This window comes from Heloderma suspectum, chromosome 1, assembly GCF_057233095.1.
Source record: "Heloderma suspectum isolate Gila_16-S chromosome 1, 16-S_ref, whole genome shotgun sequence".
Classification (NCBI taxonomy): domain Eukaryota; kingdom Metazoa; phylum Chordata; class Lepidosauria; order Squamata; family Helodermatidae; genus Heloderma; species Heloderma suspectum.
The window spans coordinates 281,270,074-281,279,878 of NC_139458.1; the positions used below are offsets into that span (position 1 = coordinate 281,270,074).

A 9,805-nucleotide genomic window follows, 5' to 3' on the forward strand; every position below is an offset into this window, starting at 1 on the left:
ATAAGAAGAGGGTGGCGGCGAGCGGCAGCCGCGCTGGAACTTCAGCGGCAGCCGGCGAACGCGGCGCTCGCGGGGCTGCCACGCGGGACTTGGGCGCTGGCTGTCCACCCACTTGCAAGCCGATACGATCTGACTCTGCCGCGGCGGCCGCCTCGCTCACGGACTCTCCCTATAAGCCTATATAAAGCGCGGCCATGGAGTAGGTGGAGGCGGCCAGACGGCGTGCGCCGCCACAGCGAAAGGAGCGCGCCGGAGCGGCCAGCCGAGCGCCGGAGCGCGAGCGAGGCCAGGCCAGGCCAGGCGTGCCCCCGCCCGTGCGCCGCGGCAGGCTGCGCATCCCCGCCAAGGAGCGGGGCGCTCTCCCGACCGCCGTCCAGGGGCTGAGGCAGCCGGAGGCAGGTAACGCTCCTCGGGACGCGAGCGCCGCACTCAAGAGGCAGGCGGCGGGCTAGCGCGCCCGCGATCACCGAGGGCGAGGCGAGGCGCGGCGGCGCGGAATCGCCGCTTCCCGCCAAGTCCGGCAGGCGCCTCGGCACGCTGAGGGCGTCTCCAGAAGGTGTCGCTTGACTGCTCCCCTCAGGCGCAGCCCGGCCGCCCGCCGGAGAGATGCGCTCCTCTGCTCCCCGCCGCCCCGGGGGCAGCGGGCCTGGCTCCGAAGCCGCCCCGCCGCGAGGAGCGCCCTAGAGGGGCCTGTTTCGTGCGCCGTGTGGAGGCGCTCGCCTCCCGAAGCTCGTGGCGCTGTGGCCCCGTCTCGGGCGCGCGGGGGTCCGGCGACTGAGGGCGGTGCTCCCTCGCGTGGGTTAACGCGGTGCTCCGTGGCGAAAGGCCGGGGCGAGCGGGGCGGGGAGGTCTGGCTGGGCGGGGTCCCTCTGGGGAGGGAGGCAGCCGGGGAAGAGCCAGCCGAGCGCTTGGAAGCCCCATCACGCCGAACGACGGGGCTTAGTTGAACTTCGGCGGGGCTGAGCCTTCTTTTCCCCTCTCTTTTCCCGTCACCCCTCCCCTGGGAGAGGGGACGGCTCGCTCTCGGAATTCAGACCCTCTGCGCGGAGCATCCCAAGCCGCTCGGAGGAAGGAACGCCTGGCCTGGCGCGTCCGGGCGGACGGGCGTTCCCAGCCTCGGGGTGGGCTCAGCGGACACGGCCCCGAATGCTGCACCTGCCAAAGGGGCTGCGCGGGGTCCGCCCAGACGTTGCTTCCACCACGTCTGCGTCGACGCGGGAAGACTCCATGGAGAGGGTTTTGGACAGCCTCCAGAACCAGCTCACTGGGTGTTATCCACCCCGGGGTAATATACCGGTGCGTGGATGCGAACCACTTAGTAAGTTGGTCGTCTATAGCGAGGGTGGGCAGCTTGTGGGATCTACAACAAGCGGGAGCTGGAACGCCTTGCTTATCTACTGTAGAACACTCAGATCTAACTTCTGCCCGCTGCTGGGTCTATAAGGACTTGGCAGGCAACGAGGACCTCCCCAAACCAGAGGCACGCAAGGGACTAGTAGAGTTCTTAGCAGCTCAATAGAGACCACCAGCTTGTACACGCATACCTTGGTGAGTTATCCCTTGAGAAACAGCCATCTGTATGCACCTGCAGAATGCTGTGTAAAGCTCACAAAACTTTTCCAGCAAGAGAAGGATGACGCTGTAGCTTATCATAGGCTAAACCGGTTGAGGATCCCACAGCTGACTTGGGGTAGATGTACTGGCTTTGGTGTAAGAGTAAAGTGGAATCGGAAGGTGGTCCCAACAAATCCTTAACCACTAGGTCACACTGCTGTGGGCTTGCCCCGCCCCGTTCAGAAGAAACATTGATTCCCAATGTCCCGTTCATGTTAAGAGAGGGGTGGGTAACCACTGCACATGGGACTTCTATTCAAGGGGTGGGTAACCACTGCACATGGGACTTCTATTCAAGGGGTGGGTAACCACTGCACATGGGACTTCTATTCAAGGCTCCAGCATATTCCAGATGAACAGAGTTCAGGTTTTGCTTTTGAAACTGCAATCAGGAGTTTCTTCTGCTGTCTGCTGCTCTGATACCTTAAAAGCACAGCTTCCCTGAAACCTCCGCTATCCTTCCAAGAACTGTGCTTTTTAGCCTCAGTGGGGGATATGTGGTTGTGCTTCCCCCTTGTTTTTGAAGTCAAGGTTGTAATTTTGCTTCTTCATTTATCTACCTTCTGCTTGAAACAAGTCTCAGCAAACTCCGTGGAACTTCTGAATACCAAGTGTAGGATGGGGCTATTAGGAGAATGCCCCTGGGGAGTCCGATTCCCCTACTACTGCTCGCTCCTTCTTGGCTAAAGAGCATAGAGCTACACCACTGTACAGCAGCTGAGAGCATCTGTATCTCTTTTATTGAGAGGGAGAGAAGGCAGAAATCAGAACTCTCGTTTCTTTAACAAGCAGAGAATATTTTAATGCAACTTTCCACTGTTTGAGCAGATGTCACCCTCACTGTGATGCTTGCCTTTCCTTCTCCCCACACCGCCTCCCAAATCCCCCCCCCCCGTTTCAGGGAATAAACTAGGAAGAACGTGGTTCCATTTTCCTTGCTCCGCTCATCTATCCTCCAGAGTGCAATGGGCAGACTCCTACGGTCTCCTGCGCTGGTGGTGCTGGTGCTGGTGATGCTTTCAGCAGGACATGGCAAAGAGAGATCCGAATCTAGCGCAGGGCTGAAGGAAAGGCAAAACCTCTTAAACCTGATCATGGAAATCATTCAGGAACTGAAAAAGTACCATCTGGAGGACGAGGAGGAAAACGGAGTTCAGTACAAACAAGACTACCTTTTGGACCGAAGGGAAGTACCCGATTATGGAGTATACTCAGAAGAACAGCGAGTTGGTAAGTCAACTGCGTTGTGTGTTAGGGTCCTTGTCTTTCCCTGTTTACAGAAAAGAGAATTCGGCCATCACTCTGCTGTTCACATTTGAGAAGTCTTCCCAGGTGACTTTGCAAATTGCCTCAATCTTTATGATGGGAAATTCTTCAGTAAGAAACTGCTTGGATGGTAAATGCCAGGGTAGGAAAGCTCCCCACTCACTGGAACAATGAAAAGAAGACCTCTCAATGCTAAAGGCTCTTCTTCAGCACTGGATGGCACTGAAGAGCAAAACCAATAGGTTGAAATGTGAGAAGCATCAAGTAGAGGATTGTTTTATGGGTCTAGCCCTGTGCTCCAAGGTCATAGTCCCTATTTCTTACTCTAGTCCAGCTTTCCCAACCTGGTGCCCTCTAGATGTGTTGGACTACAATTCCCAGCATTCACCAGCCATGCTGGCTGAGGGATGCTGGGAACTGTAGTCCAGTACATTGGAAAGCGCCAGGTTGGGAAAGGCTGCTCTAGGAAATTGCAGTTTGAAATTCCTCATTTGAAACACCCTTTCAGAAGTCTCCTTTCAAAACTTTTCCACAACTCAAGCACTTTTTTCCAAAAGTGAGGGTAGCCTGATTATTCATACTTTTCATCTCCAGCGTTCCTTTACAATGCAATCCTATGCGGCTGTTTTCCTTTATTCGCCCTAGCAACTCCCAGCTATGTTTAGTAAGCCATGGCTTGTAGCTTGCTCTCGTGAAATTAATGGGAATTTTGCCAATGGCTTCTAGAGGAGCAGGATGGCATCCCTAGAGCCTACTGTGTCTTTCAAAACTCTTTATTTCTACAATATGACAAGTTAATCTCTTTCACATTTTCAGTGCATTTCTAATGACATTTCATAGTCAGTCTTCAGGTACAGTCTGACTAAACACATAGGGGGGCACTTGTGCCTGACAGATTTACTATTTCTGCATATGCAGACTCTGAACTTGCCTTTCTTGGTCTCTGCACAGAATTGAAAATCCATATTTGACTGTCACTCACTCAGAGGTCTCCCTCAGGTTTTCTACTTCCTTGATTTTAGGATTAAGATTTAGCCTTCTAATGGAAGAGTTAAACAGGTGCTTAAGCAGAGGTTTTTCAATTGCAAAATCTACTTTGCTCTCCTTCCCATCACATACAACTTCTTGCTTGAAAAACACCTCCCTGTCCCCACTTTGGGAGAGCTGGGTGCTTTATTTTTTGTTTTTTCTCCAAATATTTGCTTTATTTACTGCAGTTCTTCAATGCTTTATTTAAAAACAAACAAACAAAAGAACCCACTTAGTTTTGAAATCTACTCAGGGGAGATGGCTTTATGACTGACACAAGAGCCAACCCATTACTATTGTGCAAAATAGGTTTCTTCTCTAAGCTAGAACAGCAGCTGCCCCCCAGGCCTATAGCCAGCCTAAAAGTTCAGGGACGACGACAAAAGAGTAGGGAAGATAATTCATATTAAAGACAAAATTGTACACTGCATTTTAATTATTTGTTTGTTAAAAATGTAGGGGGCAGAGAACATTTAGGAGGGGGCAGGCCCCACGAGCTACAGGCCTGCTCCCCGCCTTTCCCTGATCCTCCAGAGAAGGCTATAGGTATGTCAGATGTGCAACAAATGTACTTCTACAGCAGGCGCACTGTTTCCCTTGTTCTAACAGCTTCCCTGGCTGTATGTCTGTAAACAGTCTAACACTTTCTCCCTCTCTACTTCAATGAAAGCAATGGGATTTGAAAGTGCTATCCACTGAGTTCAACAGGACTTACTTCGCAGTTGATAGATAGATAGATAGATAGATAGATAGATATATGATTGAATATAAGAAGAGCTATGTTGGATCAAACCAACAACCTGTCTAGTCCAGCATCCTGTTCCCACAGTGGCCAACCAGATGCCTCTGGGAACCCCACAAGCAGGAAATGAGTGTAATAGCACCCTCCTGCTGATGTCCTCTAGCAACTGGTGTACACAGGCATACTGCCTCTGATACTCGAAGTAATGTAGAGCCATCATGACTAGAAGCCATAGATAACCTTATCATCCATGAATGATTAGAAGTGTACATGTACTAGAAAATTAACATTAATTTAATTAACGAATTAAATTAATCCATCCCCTTGAAAATGGGAATTTAGGCTTATGATAAATACTAATTAAGATATAAGCCAGTTTCTAGGTTCCATTACACACTCTAATGTTTTTGAGAAATGTAACCTACTACAGATATATACAGATGAAATTATAGAGATTTTGTAGAATGAAAACTGCACCAGCATCTATGGTCCTACTGAGTTCTAAGGCACAGAGTAGGTCAGGAATAGTTAAAAGAACTGCCCCTTTCCACAAGCATTAGAGATATCAATGGAAGATTTAGGCCCCACCCCACGATGGCCCAAGTGCACTCCTTATTCTTTCCCATATACATTAATTGCTATAAAGCACAACAGGAAAAGAAGGGGGACATTTCAAAATAGTGCAAAGCATTATTTATTGGAAAATACCCATCATCCTGATGCATCTGAAGCTTGAAGGTTTTCCTTAGGACCATATTTTTTTCTTGGCAACTCTATTAGTAGGTTCTTAGTGAGAGCTCTCACAAAGCACTGCCCTCGGATACAACAGTGGTACAACATGGCTATGAGAAAAACCAGCCCACTGCACCTGACAGTAAAAGATAACCAAAAGTTTACTGCAAGGTGTGTGTGTGTGTGTGTGTGTGTGTGTGTCTGTGGTTATTCCTGTAAGATGCAGGCCCTCCCTCCCTACGAATGTTGACTGTCACAATGTCAGTCAATTAGCTAGCATTAGTAAGATGTTTGTCTAAATCTTAAACTTGCCTATCTGGAAGTAAGTTCCACTGACAGTAAGACTGTAGTCTTTGGCTGTATACAGGACTGTGTATATTCTGCACTAAAATAAACATAATCATCAGTATTATTCATAAAAATACGAATAATTCAACTCAAGCAATCCAAATAATGCACCGCAACTGTTAAATTTGATCAGTTTCCCCTATTCTGTATACTTTATTCTGGTTTTGATAGACATAGAAAAGACAAGAAGCTGTTGTAAGACCCTGAAGTCCTGGGACGATTCCAGGTTTGAATACTAGAAATCTTATTCAACATTCTTGCCGAGTTCTGAACTTATTTGATTGATAGTCCATCTTTCCACAAAAAATGGTGCTCAAGGCAGCTTAATTAAAACAGATTTAATTAAAGCAACAAAGAAATAAACAGCACCCAACCCAAAAGAACCCCTTCTGCACCAAACCAGCTTACATGCCAAGGCCTACCTGAATAAAACTGTCTTTATCTGCCAGGAGAAGGACAACAATGAGCTACTCTTGGCAGGGAGTTCCCGAACCTGGGAGTAGTCACCAAGAAGGTCCTCTCTTGTGTCCCCTCCAAACGTGACTGATGGAGGTGGAGCCAAGAGAAAGGCCTCCCCCGAAGATCTTGAAACTCAGACAAGCTCATACGGGACAATGCAGTCTTTCAGGTAGCCTGGTTTCAAGTCATATACGGCTTTACAGGTCATAACCAGCACTTTGACTTGTGCCTGGAACAGACTGGTAGCCAGGGAAGCTGTTAGAACAAGGGAATCACATGCTCCCAGTAACCAGCTGCAGTCTACAGTCTGGCTGCAACATTCAGGACCAGCTGAAGTTTCCAAACAGTTGTCAAAGGGAGCTCCACGTGGAGCCTGTTACAGTAGTCTAAATGGGATGTAACGAAAGCATGTGCTACTGTGGTTAGATCTTCAGGAATACGCACTTGGCACACTGTCAGCTGTGCAAATGCGCTCCTGCCTACCCCTGAAGCTTGGGCACCCAGATTCAGGGCTGAATCCAGATGTAAACCCAACTGCAAACCTGAGTCCTCAAGTGGCGTGTTCACTGCTGTCCCACATGAAACGTTTGTTGTACTTATCAGGGAAAGTAATCTCCTAACTCTTTTTCTCTGCTGTGCTAATTTTTAACATGCACAGAGATTTATCATTATTTTTACATAGGGAAGCATTCAAAACTATGATCCCCAGGTGCAATCTGAAGTAACAGAGTCAACTTCTGTCTACAACTTCATATTGTAGTGTAAAATGTGTAGTGTAAAAGAGCTTTTCAGGAAAAAGAAAGAACACAACAATTAATACAGGGATGAGGAGCTGTTTGGGGCCTGGATTGCCCCCCTGAACGCCCCCTGTGGGCCAGATAATGTAAAGACATCATCAGATCCCCGGTCAAAGCTTCTCCAGCTGCCGCTTTGGCTGTGGAGCCAGCTGCACCCAGGCTTTCTCTAGCTAGCATGTTGTGTTTCTTTGATGTCCTGTAGTTTCTCTGATGTAAAGTCATTTCTCCATTGTTATGTAAAGTCCCTTCTAGCAGATCTTTCTGGGTTTGCGGGAGCTTCTCATTGCAAGCAGAGAGGAGAAAGGGAGAAAGGGGTTTTTGCAAGCAATAAGTGTGGGGCAGAGTGATGGAATGGGGCAAAATTGAGGGGCTGAGCTGCTCTCAGTGGGGGCCTTCAGATACTGCATTGGAGAACCAGGGATTTTGGCTTCTTCAGGGAAATCTGCACACATGTGGAAAATTAGTTCTCTCCATTCATAGTAATGTAGAAGCAGGGAGGAGCCTGGACAGGGGCAGGAAACAAGCCTCATTAATTGAGCAGCCCCTGCCAGTTTGATGACATTCAGTTCTACTCCCTGTACCCCACCCGGAAGTATGTTCCTTTCAAGCACTGTGTGACCCCTGAAAACACTTGGCTTATTTTGCTTCACGTTCCCTGACAGACCAAAGCTGATTCCATGAAAATCCAGGTAATAGTCCAACATGCTTCTCATTCCATTGTCATGAAGATTGCCCTCTGGATGGAGGGAAGCCCATGAAGGTGCTGGATTTCAGAGGGAGCCCTAGCCTCCGTGGGCCAGAGGATCCCCAGCACTGTACTAAGACAACGAAAAATAAGCAACCAAATTGGGATATATAGTATCAAATGATACTACACTTTACAAATATATGTAAAAAAAATTGATAGCCACATAAATTAAAAGTAAGCAAGTTAATGCATTTTTAGAGTAAATAAACATGAAAATAGCAATAACAAATGCTAAACATGTTTCGACTATAAATTGGCCTTCAGTGGTCTAATAATAGCACACTCACAACTTTTTACATATACCTATGGGGAAAAACACAGAACTCTGCCTCTCAGCCATATCTGTCAAATAATCAAGCCAGTGTGGTGTAGTGGCAAGAGTGTTGGACTACGAGCTGGGAGATCCGGGTTCTAGTCCCCACTCGGCCATGGAAGCTCACTGGGTGACTTTGGGCCAGTCACAGACTGTCAGCCCAACCCACCTCACAGGGTTGTTGTTGTGAGGATAAAATGGAGAGGAGGAGGATAATGTAAGCCGCCTTGGGTTCCTTGCAAGAGGAAAAAAGGCGGGGTATAAATGCAATAAATAAATAAATAAATAAATGAAACCATAATATAGCAGTGTTGTCACTTGTCACCCCTTCAAGGCTGCGATCATACCCATATCAAGGGAAAAGTTAACAAACAAAATCTTTATATATCTACAGTCCCATGCTACAATTTGAACACCTCTAAGATCTCAAATGCCAATAGCAGGCAGATTTGGCCAACACAGGGCTCTGTTTTTTTCCACATGTGAATGTGAGAAGTTGTGACTGTGATATTTCTGCACTGAAGACCAACTTGTGGTTGAGACACATTTGGTGTTGATGAGTATTTTCATGTTTATTTACTCTAGATACGCATTATGTTGCTTGTTTGTAATTTTTGTGGCTATACATTTGTTACATGCATTTGTAAAATGTTTGTGGAATGCATCTATTTATTTATTTGATATTATTTTTCCAACTTAATTGTTCTTTTTTTTTTTTAGAACTCCCTTTAAGACAACAGAAAATCTGCTTAATCAATGGATTGAGCTCAATGTATAACCACTCTACAGTACTTAATTAGAACACAACAGCTGTATACTAGTGAACCTGTTCTAACCAAAATAAGTGTTATAAAATGCCAACTTCTGAAAGACTTTCCCCAGCAGCTTTGCTGCCATTGAAAGCAACCACTAGCTAGAACTCCCTATCAATCTTCTAATGTGTCTGACTGTCCCTGGGGGACTTTTGAGAGAAACATCTAAGCATTTAATGTGGTGCATGACATAATTGGGTCAAATATGATAAGGTCAATGCAACTGAGCTTACTTAGCTTTACTGAGCTTTAATTAACTTACTGAGCTTTACTTCTATACTTAGAAGTAAATAAATGGTGAATTTCGAGAAATGTCTAAACTCACCAGTGAATCAGATCTGGTTGGAAGTGTTCTGACTTTAAATGCGATAAAAAGATTCCAAGGGAATTCAAAGGCCACTTAGGCATTCATTTATGGTAAAATAAATAAAATATAGTGTTTCATGTGCAATCACAATTAAGACATCGATGTAAGTAACTAAAAGCAATAAAATATGACACTAAATCAAGGAGACAGCTACAAGCAGCTAAAGAGGATTTCAATAAACTAGTTACTTTCCCCTCCATTGAATACAAGATGTGGGAAAGCAAACCCCTGGAGTAAAGAATGAAGTAGTTTACTACAGGGTTTTTTTTCCCTCCCTGCATGTTTTGTTCCAATGCTGTGGCTACATTTCCTGTAAAGAAATTGTTGTTCAGCCAGTTTCTTAAATATCAACATTTGCCTGTCCTGGATAAGGTTCGGTAATTGGTTGTGAGGAACTGAATCACAGAAACAAATGACAGTCTAAAGATTCAATAAGCCAAAGTCTAGGTTGTCCTTGTTCATTATGAGCATCTACACTTCTGTGTAAGTAAGGATGTGTAAAAGAATATAATGTGAAACTTTTTTTAACATGATCATGGAACAACAGGTAGCCTCTAATGAAAGTAGATTTACATATT

The 9,805-nt window shown here is 46.3% G+C and overlaps 1 protein-coding gene across 5 annotated transcripts in view; it reads left to right on the forward strand.

Moving 5' to 3' along the window:
• The window catches only part of ALKAL2 (ALK and LTK ligand 2), a 16,442-nt gene continuing 6,637 nt past the window's right edge, over positions 1-9,805 (forward strand). For 2 of the 5 annotated variants that reach the window (XM_084826745.1, XM_084826748.1), the window contains exons 1-2: positions 1-399; positions 2,516-2,844. In XM_084826745.1, coding sequence (XP_084682871.1) covers positions 2,580-2,844 — 265 coding nt within the window. In that variant the 5' untranslated portion in view covers positions 1-399; positions 2,516-2,579. Of the gene's footprint in view, positions 400-534; positions 1,549-2,515; positions 2,845-9,805 lie in introns of those variants that run through there. The other 3 variants (XM_084826747.1, XM_084826749.1, XM_084826746.1) reach the window with 3 other exon arrangements.